Source organism: Rhinolophus ferrumequinum, chromosome X (assembly GCF_004115265.2).
Source record: "Rhinolophus ferrumequinum isolate MPI-CBG mRhiFer1 chromosome X, mRhiFer1_v1.p, whole genome shotgun sequence".
Taxonomy (NCBI): Eukaryota; Metazoa; Chordata; class Mammalia; order Chiroptera; family Rhinolophidae; genus Rhinolophus; species Rhinolophus ferrumequinum.
In genome coordinates this window covers 45,708,650-45,729,298 of record NC_046284.1, presented here as the reverse complement: position 1 = coordinate 45,729,298, position 20,649 = coordinate 45,708,650, and the positions used below count along the sequence as shown (strand labels likewise).

The 20,649-nt window shown below is 36.2% G+C and overlaps 1 protein-coding gene across 4 annotated transcripts in view; it reads left to right on the top strand.

The window, feature by feature from the left end:
* COL4A5 (collagen type IV alpha 5 chain) overlaps positions 1-20,649 on the top strand; it is a 370,566-nt gene that overhangs the window by 330,351 nt on the left and 19,566 nt on the right. The window contains exon 42 of one of the 4 annotated variants that reach the window (XM_033112884.1): positions 19,621-19,699. The exons of the other annotated variants lie outside the window; for them this stretch is intronic. Within the exon in view, the coding sequence (XP_032968775.1) occupies positions 19,621-19,654 (34 nt within the window). The 3' untranslated portion in view covers positions 19,655-19,699. Of the gene's footprint in view, positions 1-19,620; positions 19,700-20,649 lie in introns of those variants that run through there. 4 annotated transcript variants of the gene reach the window in all.

Below are 20,649 nucleotides of genomic sequence, written 5' to 3'. Positions count from 1 at the left end.
TTCTTCTCAAACTATTCCAAAAATTTCAAGAGAAGGGAATGCTCCCAAAATCATTCTATGAGGCCACCATTACCCTGATTCCAAAACCAGACAAAAACATTACAAAAACAGCAAATTATAGACTGATAACCCTATGAACATAGATCCAAAAATTCTCAATGAAATATTAGCAAACTGAATTCAGCAAAACTTAAAAAAGATCATACACTGTGATCAAGTCAGATTCATTTCTGGTATGCAGGGTTGTTTCAATATCCACAAATCAATCAATGTGATACACCACATAAACAAAATAAAAAATAAAAATCATATGGTCATATTGATAGCAGAAAAAGCATTTGACAAAATCCAGCATCAATATATGATAAAAAAAATCTCAGCAGAGTGGGAATAGATGGAACATATCTCAACATAAGAAAGCGCACATATGACAAAGGCACAGCTAATATACTCAGTGAGGAAAAGCTAAAAGCTTTCTCCTTAAGATCAGGAACAATACAAGGATGCCCACTTTCACCACTTTTATTCAACATAATAAAAGTCACAGCACTCTCACAAGGAGAAGAAATAAAAGTAATCCAAATGGGAAAATAGGTAAAACTCTCATTATTTGCCAATGACATGATACTACTATATATAGAGAACCCCAAAGATCCCACCAAAAATTATTAGAACTGATAAATGAATTTAGTAAAGTAGCAGGATATAAAATTAATATTCAGACACAATGTGATTTATAGATGGTGTAATACAGAATTGTACACCTGAAATGTACGTAACTTTACTAACAATTGTCACCCCAATAAACTTTAATTAAAAAATTAATATTCAGAAGCCAGTTGCATTTTTATACACCAATAACAAATGATCAGAAAGAGAAATTAAGAAAGCAATTCCATTTACAATTGCATCAAAAGAAATACAATACTTAGGAATAAATTTAACCAAGTAAGTAAAAAACCAGTACTCAGAAAACTATAAGGTATGGAAGAGAAATTAAAGAAGATACAAATAAATCAAAACATATACCATGCTCATGGATAGGAAGAATTAATATAGTTACAATGTCCATACTACCCAAAGCAATTTATCGATTCAATGCAATCCCTATCAAAATACCAATGGCATTTTTCAAAGAACTAGAACAAATAATCCTAAAATTTATATGGAACCATAAAAGACTCCCAATAGCCACAGCGATCCTAAGAAATATGAACAAAGCTGGAGGTATCACACTACCTGGTATCAAATTATACTTCCAGGCCATAGTAATCAAAACAGCATGGTATGGGCATAAAAACAGATAGATCAATGGAACAGAATAGAGAGCCCAGAAAGAAATCCATGCCAAGGTGGTCATTTAATCTTTGACAAAGGAAGCAAGAATTTACACTGAGGTAAAGACAGTCTATTCAATGAATGGTGCTGGGAAAGCTGGACAGATACATGCAAAAAAATGTAACAGGAGTACCTTCTTAAGTTACATACAAGAATAAACTCAAAATGAATTAAAGACTTATATGTAAGGCACAAAACCATTAAATTCTTTCAAGAAAATATAGGATGTAAACTCTCAGACATTACCTTGGTAATATTTTTACTGATATATCTCCTTGGGCAAGGGAAACAAAAGAAAAAAATAAACAAATTGTACTAACAAACTAAAAAGTTTTTTCACAGCAAAGGTAACCATCAACAAAATGAAAAGACTTCCTACTGAATGGAAGAAGATATTTGCCAATGATACATCTGATAAGGTCTGATAAGAGCTCCAAAACTAGTAAAGAACTCATACAACTCAACACACACACACACACACACGCACACACACACACACACACTAACACACAAAATCCAAATTAAAAATGCACAGAAGAGCTTATTAGAAATTTCTCCAAAAAGGACATACGGATGGCCAATAGACATATGAAAAGATGCTCAACATCACTTATCATCAAAGAAATGCAAATAAAAACCACAATGAGATACCACCTCACTCCTGTCAGGATTGCTATCATCAATAAATCAATAAACATCAAGTGTTGGCAAGGATGTGGTTAAAAGGCAACTCTCATGCACTGTTGATGGGATTGAAAGTTGGTGCAGCCAGTATAGAAAACAGTATGGAGGTTCCTCAGAAAATTAAGAATAAAACTATCTTACGACCCAGCAATTCCACTCCTGGGTATTTATCCAAAGAAATCCAAAACAGTAATTCAAATACACACACACACACACACACACACACACACACACACACATCCCTATGTTTACTGCAGTGCTATTCACAATAGCCAAGAAACGGAAACAACTGAAGTGCCCACCAATAGACGCCTGGATAAAGAAATTGTGCTACATTTACACAACGGAGTATTACTCCACCACAAAGAAGAACGAAATCTTACCATTTGCAACAACATGGATGAACCTAGAGGATATTATGCTAAGTGAAATAAGTCAGACTGAGAAAGACAAATACCATATGATCTCACTTAGATGTGGAATCTAAAGAACAGAATAAATGAACAAACAAAACAGAAATAGATTCATAGATACAGAGAACAAACTGATGATTGCCATATGGGAGGGGTTTTGGGGGATGAGTGAGAATGGTGAAGGAATTAGGAAGTACAAATTGGTAGTCACAAAATAGTCACAGGGATGTGAAATACAGTATGGGGAATACAGTCAATAATATTGTAAAAACAATGTATTGTGTCAGATGGGTACTAGACTTGTTGGGGGGATCACTTCTTAAATTATATAAATTCCTAACTGCGGCACTGTACACCTGAAACTAATATAAAATAATATTAAATGTCCAGTATAATTAAATATATATATATATATATATATATATATATATATATATATATTCACAGGGTATAAAGTACAGCATAGGGAATGTAGTCAATGGTATTATAACAGCTGTGTACAGTGTCAGGTGTGTAATAGATTTGTTGGGGTTATCACTTTGTGAGGTGTGTAAATGTCTAATCATTATGTTGTTTTGTATATCTGAAACTAATAATAATTTAAAAAAGAAAACTTGTACAGCATTAGAAATAGAGACAATGGAAATGTAATGGCTGTTTATGATATCAGAGGGGTAGTAGATGGGGGAGAGGGGTTATCAATGTGTGTGAGATATAAATGATAAATGTCTATAACATTGTTTTGTACACCTGAAACTAATAAAATAAATAAATAAAAAAGAAAATAAGAAAACGGAAAACTCGTTTCTAAATGTAGCCATGTAGTTTCTATGCATTAGAAACTTCCTTTCTTGAGGGGCAGTCTGCTATTGATGAATTACTTCACCTGTTACACATCAGAAAAAAGTTTGTATTTCATCTTCAATTTTAAAAGCTCCTTGCACTGGGTATAGAATTCTAAGTAGACTTTTGTTTTTATACTATCAGTACTTTCATGATGTTGCTCCAATGTCTTCTCACTTGCACAATTTCTTTTTTTTCAATTAATGTTTATTGGGGTGATAATTGTTAGTAAAGTTACATAGATTTCAGGTGTACAATTCTGTAATACATCATCTATATCTCACATTGTGTGTTCACCCAGAGTCAGTTCTCTTTCCGTCACAGTATATTTGATCCTCTTTACACTCATCTACCAACCCCCTCCCCCCTTACCCTCTGGTAACCACTAAACTATTGTCTGTCTATGAGTTTTTGTTTCTTCATTTGTTTGACTTGTTTGTTCTTTTCTTGTTTTCAGTGTTATACACCACACATCAGTGAAATCATATGGTTCTGTACTTTTTCTGTCTGACTTATTTTGCTTAGCATTATAATCTCGAATTACATCTATGTTGTCCCAAATGGTATTATTTCATCTTTCTTTATGGCCGAATAGTATTCCATTGTGTATATACACCACAACATCTTTATCCGTTCATCTGAAGGACACTTTAGTTGTTTCCATGTCTTGGCCACCGTAAATAAAGCTGCAATGAACATTGGAGCACATACATATTTATGCATAAATGTTTTCAGATTTTTTGGGGTAGATACCCAGGAGAGGGATTGCTGGGTCATATGGTAATTCTATTCATAATTTTTTGAGGAACCTCCACACTGCCTTCCATAGCGGCTGCACGAGTCTGCATTCCCACCAACAGTGTATGAGGCTTCCTTTTTCTCCACAGCCTCTCCAACACTTGTTACTGTTTGTCTTGTTGATGATAGCCATTCTGACTGGGGTGAGGTGATATCTCATTGTGGTTTTAATTTGCATTTCTCTAATGATTAGTGATGTTGAGCACTTTTTCATATGTCTATTGGCCATTTGTATGTCCTCTTTGGAGAAATGTCTCTTCAGGTCCTCTGCCCATTTTTTAATTGGACTGTTTGTTTTTTCTATTGTTGCTGAGTTGTATGAGTTCCTTATATATTTTGGATATTAGCCCCTTATCAGAAGCATTGTTTACAAAAATCTTGTCCCATTCGGTTAGTTGCATTTCTATTTTTTCGATGGTGTCTTTTGCTGTGCAGAAGCTTTTAAGTTTGATACAGTCCCATTCATTTATTTTAGTTTTTACTTCTCTTACCTTTGGAGTCAAATTCATAAAATGCTCTTTGAACCCAAGGTCCATAAGTTTAGTACCTATGTTTTCTTCTATGCAGTTTATTGTGTCAGGTCTTATGCTTAAGTCTTTGATCCATTTTGAATTAATTTTGGTACATGGTGACAGAGAGCAGTCCAGTTTCATTCTTTTGCACGTGGCTTTCCAATTCTCCCAGCACCATTTATTGAAGAGGCTGTCTTTTCTCAATTGTATGTTTTTGGTTCCTTTGTCAAAAATTATCTTTCCCTATTTATGTAGGTTTATTTCTGGGATCTCAATTCTATTCCATTGGTCTGTGTATCTGTTTCTCTGCCCATACCATGCTGTTTGGATTATTGTAGCCCTGTAGTACAAGCTAAAGTCAGGGAGTGTGTTACCTCCAGTATTGTTCTTTTTTCTTAAGATTGCTTTGGCTATTCGGGGTCTTTTGTGGTTCCAAAGAAATCTGATGATTTTTTGTTCTATTTCTTTTCAAACTTTCATTGGGATTTTGAGGAAAATTGCATTAAATTTGTATATTGCTTTGGGTAATACGGTCATTTTAACTCTGCTGATTCTTCCAATTCATGAACATGGAATGTCTTTCCATTTTTTTCTGTCTTCTCCAATTTCTTTGAAAAATGTCTTATACTTTTCAGCACATGGGTCTTTCACATCCTTGGTTAAGTTTATTCCTAAGTATTTTATTCTTTTTGTTGCAATTACAAAAAGAATTGTTTTTTTAATTTCTTTTTCTGAGATTTCATTGTTAGTATACTGGAATGCAATGGACTTTTTATGTTGATTTTGTAGCCAGCAACTTCACTGTATTCGTTCATTTTTTCTAATAGCTTTTTGGTGGAGTCTTTAGGATTTTCTATACATAGCATCATGTCATCAGCAAAAACTGACAATTTAACTTCTTCATTCCCAATTTGGATGCTGTTTGTTTCTTTCTCTTGCCTGATTGCTCTGGCTAGAACTTCCAGCAATATGTTGGAAAGCAGAAGTGATAGGGGACAACCCTGTTGTGTTCCTGAACATAGAGCAAAAGGCTTCAGTTTTTCAATGTTAATTATGATACTAGCTGAGGGTTTGTCATATATGGCCTTTACTCTGTTAAGGTATTTTCCTTTTATAGCTATTTTATTAAGTGTTTTAATCATAAATGGCTATTGTATCTTGTCAAAAGTTTTCTGCAACTATTGATATAATCATATGATTTTTGTCCTTTATTTTGTTTATGTGATGTATCACATTGATGGATTTGCACATGATGAACCACCCTTGTGCCCCTGGGATGAACCCCACATGGTCATCATGTATAATCTTTTTAACACATTGTTGCATTCAATTGGCTAGAATTATGTTTAGGATTTTTTGCATCAGTATTCATCAGAGATATAAGTCTGTAATTTTCTTTTTTTGTGTTATCCTAACCAGATTTTGGTATCAGGGTAATATTAGCCTCATAAAATGAGTTAGGGAGTATTGTCTCTTCTTTATGTTTCTGGAAGAGTTTGAGGAGAACAGGTATTAGATCATCTTTTTTTAATTTTTTTAAATTTATTTATTTATTTTTTAAATTTATTGGGGTGACAATTGTTAGTAAAATTACATAGATTTCAGGTGTGCAATTCTGTATCACATCATCTACAAATTATATTATGTGTTCACCATCCAGAGTCAGTTCTCCTTCCATCACCACATATTTCATCCCCCTTACCCTCATTTGCCACCCCCCAAACCCCTTACCCTCTGGTAACCACTAAATTACGTTCCCCAGATTAATTTTCAAACCCCATGGCCATCTTGTGGTTACTGATTGTTTTCTAATCCCCTCACCTTCCCCTTTACCCCCACCCCCCCGCCCATCTAGCAACCCTCAGTTTTTCCTCTTTGTCTCCAAAACTGTTTCTGATGAGTTCATTCACTTATTCTTTTCTTTAGATTCCACATATAAGTGAGATCATATGGTACTTATCATTCTCTGTCTGACTTATTTCACTTAACATAATGTTCTCTAGGTCCATCCATGTTGTTGCAAATGGTAAGATTTCTTTCTTCTTTATGGCTGCATAGTACTCCATTGTATAAATGTACCACAGTTTCTTAATCCAGTCATTTACCGATGGGCATTTCGGTTGTTTCCATGTCTTGGCTATTGTGTATAGTGCTGCAATAAACATAGGAGTGCATAAAGATTTTTGAATTGAAGTTTTGGATTTCTCCGGATAGATACCTAGGAGTGGAATTACTGGATCATAAGGTAGTTCCATTTTCAGATTTTTGAGATACCTCCATACTGTTTTGCATAGTGGCTGCACCAATCTGCAATCCCACCAACAGTGCACAAGCGTTCCCTTTTCTCCACATCCGCGCCAGCGCTTGTTGTTTGTTGATTTATTGATGATAGCCATTTTGACTGGGGTGAGGTGGTATCTCATTGTGGTTTTTATTTGCATTTCACTGATGGTTAGTGAGGTTGAGCATTTCTTCATATGTCTGTTTTCCTTCTGTATGTCCTTTTTAGAAAAATGTCTCTTCATGTCCTCTGCCCATTTTTTAATTGGGTCGTTTGTTGTTTTGGCGTTGAGTGAGTTTTTCATAGATTTGTGATATTAATCCCTTATCAGATATATCATTGGCAAATATCTTTTCCCATTCAGTAGGATCCCTTTTTCTTTTATTGATGGTTTCCTTTGCTGTGAAAAAACTTTTTAGTTTGGTATAATCCCACATGTTTATTTGTTCTCTTACTTCCCTCGCGTGAGGGGATATATCAGTAAAAATCTTACTCCGGGTAATGTCTGTGAAGTTTCTTCCTATATTTTCTTCCAGGTATTTTATGGTTTCAGATCTTACATTTAAGTCTTTAAGCCATTTTGAATTTATTTTTGTATATAGTGTAAGGAGGTGGTCTAGCTTCATTTTTTTGCATGTGTCTGTCCAGGTTTCCCAGCACCATTTATTGAATAGACTGTCTTTACCCCATCGTACATTCTTGCTTCCATTGTCGTAGATTAAATGGCCATATAGGCATGGATTTATTTCTGGGCTCTCTATTCTGTTCCATTGATCTATGTGTCTGTTTTTATGCCAGTACCATGCTGTTTTGATTACTGTAGCCTTGTAGTATAATTGAATTTAGGTATTGTTATACCTCCCACTTTGTTCTTATTTCTCAAGATTGCTGAGGCTATCCGGGGTCTTTTATGGTCCCATATAAATTTTAGGATTATATGTTCTATTTCTGTGAAAAACGTCGTTGGTAGTTTCATAGGAATTGCGTTGTATCTGTATATCGCCTTAGGCAGTATGGACATTTTAACTATATTAATTCTTCCTATCCATGAAAAAGACATGTGTTTCCATCTATTTATATCTTCCTTCATTCCTTTCTTCAGTGTCTTATAATTTTCTGAGTACAGATCTTTTACTTCTTTGGCTAAATTTATTCCCAGGTATTTTATAGTCTTTGGAGCAATTGTAAATGGGATTGTTTTTTTTAATTTCTCCTTCTGATGTTTTATTATTGGTATATACAAATGCAACTGATTTCTGAATATTAATTTTGCATCCTGCTACTTTACTAAATTCATCTATCAGCTCTAATAGCTTCTTGGTGGAGTCTTTAGGGTTCTCTACATATAGTATCATATCATCTGCATATAATGATAATTTTACTTCCTCCTTACAAATTTGGATGCCTTTTACTTCTTTTTCTTGTCTGATTGCTGTGCCTAGAACTTCCAGCACTATGTTGAATAGAAGCGGAGATAGTAGGCAACCTTGCCTTGTTCCTGATCTTAGGGGGAATGGTTTTAGCTTTTCCCCGTTGAGTATGATGTTAGCTGTGGGTTTGTCATATATGGCCTTTATTATTTTGAGATATGATCCCTCTAATCCAACCTTCTTAAGGGTTTTTATTGTAAATGGCTGTTGGATTTTATCAAATGCTTTTTCTGCATCTATTGATATGATCATGTGATTTTTATTTTTCATTTTGTTAAAGTGCTTTATCACATTAATTGATTTGCGGATGTTGAACCACCCTTGCATACCAGGGATGAATCCCACTTGATCATGGTGTATGATCTTTTTAATGTATTGCTGCATTCTGTTCGCTAATATTTTGTTGAGGATTTTTGCATCTATGTTCATTAGAGATATCGGCCTGTAGTTTTCTTTTTTTGTGGTGTCTTTGTCTGATTTGGGGATCAGGGTGATAATGGCTTCGTAAAAAGTCTTTGGGAGTCTTCCTTCCTTCTGGAGTTTTTGGAAGAGCTTGAGGAGAATAGGTGATAATTCTTTTTTGAACGTTTTGTAAAATTCACCTGTGAAGCCATCTGGTCCAGGGCTTTTGTTTGTTGGGAGATTGTTGATTACTGGTTCAATATCCCTGGTGGTAATCAGTCTATTCAGGTTTTCTGTTTCTTCTTGAGTTAGCCTTGGAAGGTTGTGTGCCTCTAGAAAATTGTCCATTTCTTCCAGATTGTCAAATTTGTTGGCATATAGTTGCTCATAGTAACTTCTTAAAACTTTTTGTATTTCTGCGGTGTCCGTTGTCACTTCTCTTCTTTCATTTCTGATTTTATTAATTTGGGTCCTCTCTCTCTTTTTTTTAATGAGTCTGGCTAAAGGTTTGTCAATTTTGTTTATCTTCTCTAAGAACCAACTCTTGGATTCATTGATCTTTTGTATTGTTTTTCTGGTTTCTATTTCATTTACTTCTGCTCTGATCTTTATTATCTCCTTCCTTGTGCTCCCTTTGGGCTTATTTTGCTGTTCTTTTTCCAGATCCCTTAAGTGTGTAGATAAACTGTTGATTAGTGAGGTTTCTTGTTTCTTTAGGTAGGCCTGCAAAGCTATGAATTTCCCTCTTAGGACTGCTTTCGCGGCATCCCATAGATTTTGTGTCGTCGTGTTTTCATTTTCGTTTGTCTCGAGATATCTTTTGATTTCTTCCTTGATCTCCTGCTTGACCCATTCATTATTTAATAATAAGTTATTCAGCCGCCGTGAATTGGCATATCTTCCCGTTTTTTTCCTGTAGTTCATTTCTAATTTCATAGCATTGTGATCAGAGAAGACAATTGGTATGATTTCAATTTTCTTAAATTTATCAAGACTTGTTTTGTGGCCTAACATATGGTCTATCTTGGAAAATGTTCCATGTGCGCTTGAGAAAAACGTGTATTTGCAGCATTGGGGTGAAATGTTCTGAAAATATCGATGAAATCCAAGTGGTCCAATGTATCATTTAAGGCTGTTGTTTCCATATTGATTTTCTGTCTGGAAGACCTGTCCCTTGTTGTCAGAGGTGTGTTGAAGTCCCCTACTATGATAGTGTTACTGTTGATCTCTGTCTTTATGTCAGTCAGTACCTTTTTCTATATATTTATGTGCTCGTATGTTGGGTGCATAGATGTTTACTAGGGTTATGTCCTCTTGTCGGATCGATCCCTCTATTATTATATAGTGCCCATCTTTATCTTTTAATATGTTCTTCATTTTAAAGTCTATTTTGTGAGATATAAGTATTGCAACTCCAGCCATTTTCTCATTTCCATTTGCATGAAATATCTTACTCCAACCCTTCACTTTCAGCCTGTGTGTGTCTTTTGTTCTGAGGTGAGTCTCTTGTATACAGCATATACAAGGGTCTTGCTTTCTTATCCACTCAGCCATCCTATGTCTCTTGATTGGAGCATTTAATCCATTTACATTTAAAGTGATTATTGATAGGTACATAGTTGTTGCCATTTTTAAATTTGTAGTTAGGTTGTTTTGATCTTTCTTCTATTTACAGAAGTCCTTTTAGTATTTCTTGCAATGCTGGCTTGTTGGTAATAAATTCCTTTAGCTTATTCTTTTCTGGAAAACTCTTTATCTCTCCATCAACTTTAAATGATAGCCTTGCTGGATAAAGCAATCTAGGTTGTAGGCCTTTGTTTTCCATCACTTTGAGTATCTCCTGCCACTCCCTCCTGGCCTTCAATGTTTCTGTAGAAAAATCATTTGATAGTCTTATGGGAGTTCCATTGTATGTAACCCTCTGTCTTTCTCTTGCTGCTTTTAGGATTCTCTCTTTGTCTTTAAGCTTTGCCATTTTAACTATAATGTGTCTTGGTGTGGACCTGTTTGGGTTTATCCTGGTTGGAACTCTCTGCACTTCCTGGGCTTGTATGTTGGTTTCCTTCATCAGGTTGGGGAAGTTTTCGGACATTATTACTTCAAATATGTTCTCAATCCCTTGCTTCCTATCTTCACCTTCTGGTATTCCTATGAGGCGCATGTTGTTGCGCTTGATGTTATTCTAGAGGTCTCTTAAGCCATCCTCATTGTTTTTTATTCTTTTTTCTTTCTGTTGTTCCGTTTGGGTGATCTCTGCTACCTTGTCTTCTAAGTTGCTGATTCGATCCTCTGCTTCATCTAACCTGCTGGTAATTCCTTCAAGTGAGTTCTTAATTTAAGTAATTGTGTTCTTTAGTTCTAACTGGTTGTTCGTTATGATTTCTACATCCTTCTTTATGTCTTCTCTAAGCTCCTTAAACATTCTTATCACCAGTGTTCTAACTCTGTCTCTGAAAGGTTGGTTACGTCTGCTTCATTTGGTTCCAGTTGTGGAGGTTTCTTCTGTTCTTTTATTTGGGACGTGTATCTTTGTTTCCCCATTCTGGCTGACTCTCTGTGTTTGTTTTGATGTATTAGGTAGATCCCCTAGAGTTCTTAGTTCTTGCTGGGTTATCTTATGTAGTATGTATCCTTTATATTTGACTTGCACTACTTCGTTCTTCTCCTCTGCGTGTGCTCCAAAGGTGACTCTTGTGTTGTGTATATTGTCCTGTTCAAGAAGATCTTTAATTGCTTTTTGCTTGTGAGTAGGTGGGGTTAACTCCTAGGCTGACTCGTTGTGAGACTTGGCTCTGCCCACTGCACGGCGTTCTGCTGCGTGAGGGTTGACCACTTAAATGTGGTTTGGCCTCTATGGGCTCTTGTGCCTGCAGAGGATTCCCTCTGGGTGTGTGACTTGTAGTTCAAACCCGGTGGTACTCTGGTTTGGTCTGGAGTTGGCCTCTGGATATGTTGAATCTTGTGCATCTTAAGCTGGGCCCTCCTGGTCTCTGTGCTCTCCGTTCCGCCCTGGGATCCCGTGCGTGCCTGGACTGCGGGTGCCACCGCGGTTTTCGCCGCTGCCGCCGCCGCCGCCACCCCCGTGGGCTGGGATGCTGCGAGTGGGCCTCGAGTTTTCACTCCGCTCCCTTCCTTCCTTCCCCTGCTCGCCCAATTAGCGCACCTTTAAGTAATCCTTAGTTTCAAGTTATCCACGAGTCTCTTAGCTGTTCTGTGTGATGAGCAAAGAATTCTTTGATGGGTTATAGGTCCCGTTTGTAATAAGATCCGGAGGAGAACTCAGAAAGTGCGCCTCGCTGCCGCCATTCCTATGACGTCCTGTCTAGATCACCTTTTAATGTTTGGTAGAATTCACTAGTGAAGCCATATGGTCCTGGACTTTTGCTTTTGGAAAGCTTTCTGATAACTGATTAAATTTCTTTGCTAGGGTAAGGGGGATCAAATATATGGCGATGGAAGGAGAACTGACTCTGGGTGGTGAACACACAATTGGATTTATAGATGATGTAATACAGAATTGTACACCTGAAATTCTACGTGATTTTACTAACAATGTCACTCCAATAAATTAAAAAAAAAAATTCCTTACTGGTGATTGGTCTATTTAGATTTTCCAGTTATTCGTGATTCAGCCTAGGAAGGCTATATGTTTCTAAGAACTTGTGCATTTCTTCTAGGTTTTTGAATTTGGTGGCATATAGTCCTTCATAGTTCTGTCGCAGCCATGATACTTCCCCTATTTCGTTTCTGATTTTGTTTGTGTGTTTTCTGTCTTTAGTCAGTCTAGACAAGGGTTTGTCAATTTTATTAATCTTTTCAAAGAACCAGCTCTTTGTCTCATTAATTTTTTCTATTGTCTTTTTGTTCCCTATTTCATTTAATTCTGCTCTGATTTTTACTAATTCCTTCCTTCGGCTGACTTTGGGTTTCATTTGTTTTCTTTTTCTCATTCTTTAGGGTGTAGAGTGAGGTAATTTTTCTGGAATTTTTGTTGTTTCTTAAGATAAGCCTGTAATGACATAAATTTTCCTCTTAAAACTGCTTTCCCTGCATCCCCAAACTTTTGGTAGGATGTAGTTTCATTCTCATTTGTTTCTATTGTATCTTTTGATCTCTCCTCTTATTTCTCCTTTCACCCAGTTGTTCTCTAAAACTATGTTATTTAATCTCCGTGTATTTGTTTTTTTCCCTGCTTTCTTTTTGTTCTTGATATGCAATACCAAAGACTCGTGATCAGAGAATATACTTGGTATGAATTCAATCTTCTTAAATTTGCTGAGGTTACTTTTATGTCCCAATATATTGTCTATCCTTGAGAATGTTCCATGACATTAGAAAAGAATGTATAGTCTGACATTCTAGGATGAAGTGGTCTATAAATGTCAACTATGTCAATTTCTTCTAATGTGTCATTTAGGGCTGCTATTTCTTTATTTATTTTCTGTTTGGATGATCTATCCATAGCTGTCAATGATGTATTTAAGTCCCCTAGGACAATTGTGTTTTGGTCAATATCTCCCTTTAGTTCTGTTAGTAATTGCTTGGTATATTTCAGTGCTCCCTGATTGGGGGCATAAATATTGATGACTGTTATGTCTTCTTGTTGTATAGTCCCCTTTACCATTATGAAATGTCCATTGTTGTCTCTTGTTACTACCTTTTTCACCCTGAAGTCTGTTTCATCTCATATCAGTATGGCTACACCTGATTTTCTCTGGATACCATTTGCTTGGAGTGTCTATTTCCACCCTTTCACTTTGAGTCTATATTTGTCCTTGTAGCTGAGATGTGTCTCGTGGAGGCAGCGTATGGTAGGGTTTAGTTTCTTCATCCAATCTGCTACTCTGTGCCTTTTTATTGGTGCGTTCAGTCCATTCACATTTAGGGTGATTATTGATATATGAGGATTTCCTGTCATTCTATCTTTGGTTTTCTTGTAGGACTGTGTACCATTGTTTCTTTTCAGTTTTGTTGTTGTCTATTATTTCAAAGTGGTGGTATTTTATGATATTTCCCTCTGTTTCTTCTTTTGCTATGTTACATATTTCAGTTCTGTTTTTTTTTTTTTTGAGTGGTTACCATTAAGTTTATGTAAAAGAAAGTTTCATATTTAGAGTATTCCATTTTCTTCAGCATGCTCACTTTATGAACCGTTCCCTTATGCTGGTTCAGACTTTTAATCTCCCCCCTTTTATGTTTTTGTTGTCACAAATTATCCCTATTTATGTTAGTCGAATAGCCTCCTTCAGTATTTCTTGTAGTGCAGTTCGTGTGTTAGAAAATTCCCTCATCTTCTGTATGTCCGGAAACATCTTTATTCCTCCTTCTTATCTAAAGGATATCTTTGCTGGATATATTATTCTTGGCTCATAACTTCTCTCTTTCAATAGTTTGAATATTTGATTCCACTCCCTCCTGGCTTGTAGAGTTTCTGCTGAAAAATCTGATGATAACATAATGGGCTTTCCTTTGTAGTTTACCATCTTCTTTTCCCTGCTGCCTTGCGGATTCTTATTTTGTCATTAATTTTTGACAGCTTCCATGAGGAAATCAGGTGTTCTATTTGCTTCTTGGATTCGAGGATCCAGTTCTTTCCACAAGTTTGGGAAGTTCTTGTTGACTTTTTCTTTGAATATACTATCTGTTCCCTTCTCCCTTTCTTCTCCTTCTGGTGTGCCCATTATTCTTATGTTGTTCTTTCCGATGGAGTCAGAAAGTTCTTGTAGAGTTCTTTCATTTCTTTTAACTCTCAAGTCTCTCTCTTCTTTAATCTGTGTCATTTCCAGATTTCTATCTTCGATGTCACTGATTCTTTCCTCCATCAGGTCAACTCTACTACCTAAGCTGGCTATTTCATTCTTCATTTCTTTTATTGAGCTCTTAGTCTCCAGAAATTCTATTTGGTTCCTTTTAAAATTTCAATGTCTTTGGTAAAATATCCATTTTGTTCTTTGATTGTGTTTCTAAGTTCATTAAACTGCCTTTTTTGTGTTTTCTTGCATTTCATTGAGCTTTTTAAGAACTGCAATCTTGAATTCTCTGTCATTTAAGTCACATATTTCCATGTATTTAAGTTCATTTTCTGGTGACTTTTCATTTTCTTTCTGAGCTGTCTTTTTCCTTGGTTATTCATGTCAATTAACAGATTATTATTGCTTTGCCTAGGCATCTACAGGAGTGGGTTGTGCAACAGGTTGATAGAAAGAGGTCTTTCTTTTGTTTTCCAGTAGGTGTTGGTAGAATGTTTTATTTTCTCTTTGACTGCAGCCTTTTATTTTCTCTTACGCTGTAGTGTTATATTTTCTCTGCGCTATTTCAGCTTCTCATACAATGGGGTGATTTTTGGGAGGTGGTTTTCTTCTCTGTGAGCAGGTCACCTTGGTGAGAGCACACCGCTTCTGTGGCAGATGTGGAGAGCTTCTGAATTTCCAAAGCTTTTCCTGCACCAGTTTCATATACTGTGTGTTTCAGTGGCTCTGTTTAGTCCTGTAGGGATCTGCCCAGTTAGGTGGGGACAGGGGCATGGTGGGTTGTGAGAGGTGGCCCAGAGCAATGACGGCGACTATCACCCCAGCCGGTCCTTCACCCAGTGCTTCTTCCCCTTCAGCAGAACCAGTTAGGCTGCAAGTCCCTGGCTGCGGGCCACAGTTCTCAGAGCTGTAAATATTCTGTTCTTTTGATTTGACACTGCTACAGTTCCGCTTCTGGCACTGGGCAGGTGGGGGTGGAGGGGCTCTGGAAGGGTGGGGAAGGGTCAACTAGGCTCCACACCTACACCTTCCATCCTCTACTCAGCAATGAAGGCTTAAACCACCGTTTTCACCCTTCTTCCCTCAGTCTTTGCTCCGCAATCTCTGCCGTGAGCTTTGGGTTCAGCCGTGTTATATGCTGATCCCTCAGGCAGGACTGTGGGTTATAAGCAGAGCACTAGTAGTCGGAGTTTTTCCCTTTACCATGACTGTGGTAGTTCCGGGATGCAGCAGTCTAGGAGCTGTGGTCTGCTCCTGCACCAACGTGGCTGGCGTTTCTGCACTTCCCGCTTCCCTCCTTCTTTGTTCACCCTATTTGCCCACCTTTAGATCATTTCAAATGCATATCTCTTAGTCTTGCCTGTGTGCTCTGCAGGGAGTCCTTTGTGGAATTATAGTTGTTCAATTTGTTGTAAATTCCAGGGGAGATTTCAAGAGGCTCACCTCTCACCCCCATTTCTGTGATGTCATTGCATAATTTCTAATGAGAAAGCTGCTGTCATCTTTATCTTTGTTCCTCTGAACATCATGTGAGCATGATGTGTTTTTGTGTAGTTTCTTCATATATCTTGTGTTTGGTATTTTTTTTAGCCTCTCAGACCTGTGAATTTATAGTTTTCATGAAATTTGGAAATTTTTTTTTGATTATTTCTTAAAATATTTTCAGCCCGTCCCCGTTGTGCATGAACTCCACTTATACATACTATGACACTTGAAGTTATCCCACAATTCACTAATACTCTGTTAACACTTGTTGCTTCTCTTTTTTCTTTTGTTTCATATTGAATTGACTTTATTGCTATGATTTCTAGTTGAACAATCCTTTCTTCTGCAGTGTCTTATTTGCCATTAATCCTATCCAGTATTTTTTATATTTGAAATTACAGTTTTCATCTCTAGCAGTTCCATTTGTGTCTTATCTTTCTCTACTTAACTTTTTCATATATGTTATAATATAGTTATAATAACTGTTCTAATGACCTTGTCTACTAATTCTATCATGTGTGTAATTTCTGTATAGATTTTCACTGATTTTTCTCTTCATTATGGGTCATATTTTTGTTTCTTTGCATGCCTAAGTTTTTTTTTTTGTTTTTTTTTTTTTTTTTTTTTTTGATGCCAGACATTGTGATTTTATCTTGTTGGATATTTTGTAATCCTATAAACATTCTTTAGTTTTGTTCTGGAACACAGTTGAAATTATTTGGAAGTTGTTTGTTCTTTTCAGATCTTGCTTGTAGGATTTGTTAGGTAAGTCTGGGGCACTTCTCAGCTTAGGAGTAATTTTTTCCAATACTGAGGCAAGACCCCTCTGTGTACTCTATCCAACTTCCCACAGATATTGAGGTTTTTCCATTCTGGCTGTTAGAAACATGTCCCATTTCTGAGTCTGTGTGAGTGCCAAGTACTGTTACCTCTAATCCTTTCAGATGGTTCTTTCTATTCACTCAGATAATTTCTTCACATGCTAGGGTGATCAGTATTCTGCTGAATACTCAAGGGGTCCCTCTACAGATCTCTATAGTTCTATGTCTGTGAAGCTCCATCCACTATAGTATTCTTTCCTATGAATTCTAGCCACCTTGGACTTAGAGGTCCATCTTTTAATTCAAGGTGGTGGCTTGGATTCCCCAACCCTGTACCATGGCCTGAAATTGCTCTCAAATAAGACAGGGTAATTTTGGGTTTCAGAAGTTTCTTTGTCATCTGTTAGGGATCACTGTCCTTTATTATTTGATGTCTAGTGTTTTGAGAATTTTTGTTTCATATATTGAGGGTTGTTTTTTTGTTTCATTTTTTTGGGTTTTGGTTTGTTGTTGTTGTTGTTGCTGCTGTTGTTTTGGTTGCTCAGGTGGGAAGGTAAATTCTGGTCTATCTTGGCCAGAAGTGGAAGTCTTATATCTCATCACTTACAATGACTTGATGCCAGCACAGGGCATATATTCATTACAATAATAGATTAAAATCATTCTAGAGGATTTTGTTTACTATGCGGCACATCCAGGGCTTTCAATGTAGAGTCATCTGGTGTGTCTCTTGTAATAAGAATATTTGTATTTGGATACCCTAGTCATTCATCTCACTTATCATTTAGCAATTAGAGTTTCAAATAAAATATGTTCTTCATAATTCTAGTAAGACATGATTTTTACTTTCTCATAAGTGGAAAAAGTAGAAAAATAGTTTTAGTCTCTGAATTCACAAAGGGAAAGATTGTGAGCACCACTGGTATAAAGAAAACATTTCTGGGTGGGGGTGAGGAGTATCAAAACAGAGAGGGAGAAGAGAAAATCTTCTTTTCAAATCCTATATGGTAAACTCATTTTCCACGGAGTATCATAGGTCATAAATCTCTAGACTAAGAAGAAATTTTTCCAATCATTCCATCCTATTCTTTTACCAGACCTCTTATCAGGACATTAATAGCTAGGAAATGTGATTAAAATAACTTATCCAAGGAAGAGAAGTAGATGAGGAGGTAAGTAGTCAGAACGGTGATAAGGTCTGGTCTACACCATGTCTAACATCATTTGTAGTTCTAAACCCAATTCCAGAATATCAACTATACACAAACCAAGAGTCACCTATAATTTTCTAAGGTGTTAAGAAACCAAACTAGAACCCTTGACAACTAAAATGTTGACCAAGTGTCATTGCTATGCCCCCACCAAAAGCAATGGTAGTCTTTGTAGCCTCTATATCTTACATGGGTAGTGTCTACTGTGTAATTAATGTGATATATTTAGCTATGTTAAGCACTGTCTAAGCACCATCACCAATACTGCCTGTCTTCCTGGAATGGACATAATTTAAAGAGGAAAAAAAACAGAATAAAAATAAAAACAAAAACCAAATGTCAGACAGGTGGTTCCTAAACTGCTTCTGAAAGTTAAAATGAAACAATAACAAAAATCTGAGAATGGATATATTTAAAATGGCCTACATGTATTCAATTCCCTGAAAATGCTGCAGAAACTACAAAAATGTTGAAAACATTCTTGGGGGTTACAAATGTGGCCTTACCGTGTTTCCCCGGAAATAAAACCTACCCAGACAATCAGCTCTAATACATCTTTTGGAGCAAAAATTAATACAAGTAATTATATTATAAAATATAATTAATATAGTAATTATATTTTACTATAAGACCAGGTCTATGATATGATATAATTTAATATAATATTATATAGTAATATAATACTGGGTCTTATATTAATTTTTGCTCCAAAAAGACACATTAGAGCTGATAGTCTGGCTAGGTCTTATTTTCAGGGGAACACGGTACAGAATGAACTGTAAGCTTCACATTTTTCTGTAGACATTTAATCTGCTTTCTGTTTAATATTTCCTTGCTCTTTTATTAAAATGTTAATTCAAATTACTGCCAGTGAAATAGAAGACCCTATAATAGCCATTTTAAGATTGAAATTCAAGAAGGGGATTGCTTCTAGTTCAGTTCTATGAACCCAAATGTTCTGGACTTTATTCTAAATAATTTCCCCCCGTTTATAAAGCAAAGCACTGATGTTACCGACAAATTCCAGTGTAGCATGCAACAGTGGTTCCTAATTGCTTTAGCATTTATCATGTACAAGAGACAGGAGGGAAGTTGTCTCATTTTGTACAGCTCAGTTGCATTTCTTATCTCTGAAGTACACTTAAGCAGCAAACTGGGACTTCAGGTTCCTGCCTGAAAACCAGTATCCATGAAGGAAAATGAATTGTTTTTTCCTAAAACAGAATACAGTTCAACCTCATTCTGTGCATTACCTGTGTATAACTTTTCTTTTATGTATTTTATAAATTAGGAGCCCTGAGCTGGCTTACCTACACGGATTTTCATACTCATTTTCCAGGTTCTGCTTTTGGGCAGTTTTGTTTTCAAAACTTTTATTTTTTATTTTATTTTTTTTTTTAGAAAAGCATTTTAGTTCATTTCCAAGAAGTCCTTTGGGTTCAATTAGCATCTAGTAATATTTTTCTAAGCCGTCACTGGAGGTGCTTAACTAGTGTGTACTTAGGCATGTTCTATGGGACAAGTCTTCTGTATAGGTTTTATTCTTTAAAGAAACAGTACCCCTTCTCATTCTATAGCGAGCATGTGGTTACTACGTATGAGACTAGGGGAATGGAGACGCTGAAGTTCTGTTTATGTACTCTTGAGTATAGATCTTTCCAGCTTGTGAGTTCTGCTGATTGTTGAAACAACCACACTGACTATGGGTCCTGTTCCATGAATTCAAGTCCCATTAAGATGTGAACTACCCTTTTGCACATGAAGATATATGTGCTCCAATGTTCATTGCAGCTTTATTTACGGTGGCCAAGACACAGAAACAACCAAAGTGTCCTTCGATAGATGATTGGATAAAGATGTGGTATATATACACAATGGAATACTACTCTGCCATAAGAAAAGATGAAATAAGACCATTTGCGACAACATGGATGGATCTTGAGATTATAATGTAAGTGAAATAAGTCAGACAGAAAAAGTTGAGAACCATATGACTCCACTGATATGTGGGATATAAAACTGAAAACAACAAAGGAATAAGATGAACAAAGAAACAAACACTCATAGACACAGACAATAACTCAGTGGTTACCAGAGGGTAAGAGGGGAGGGGGTGGTAGTAGAGGGTAAAGGGGATCAAATATATGGTGATAGAAGGAGAACTGACTCTGGGTGGTGAACACACAATGTGATGTATAGATGATGCATTAGAGAAGTGTACACTTGAAACCCATGTAATTTTATTAACCATTCTCACCCCAATAAATTTTAATTAAAAAGAAAACTGAAAAATGATATGAATCACCAAATGAGTATACAAAGATCATGTAAACTGATAAGCACAGATGTGCCTATCTGTCTTTGAGGGGCTGTTTGGGATGAGTAAAATATATTTGGGCTGTACCCTGTAAATTGCCTCCCTTGAAGTGAGGATGAGATATGTATACATACAGTTGACCATCATACAACACGGGTTTGAACTGAGCAGGTCCACTTATACATGGATTTTTTTCAATAAATACTATAAATGTTATTTTCTTTTATGATTTTAATGACATTTTCTTTTCACTTGCTTTATTGTAAGAATACAGTATATAATATATATAACATACAACAGGTGTACTAATTGATGGTTTATGTTATTGGTAAGGCTTCTGGCCAACTGTAGTCTATTACTAGTT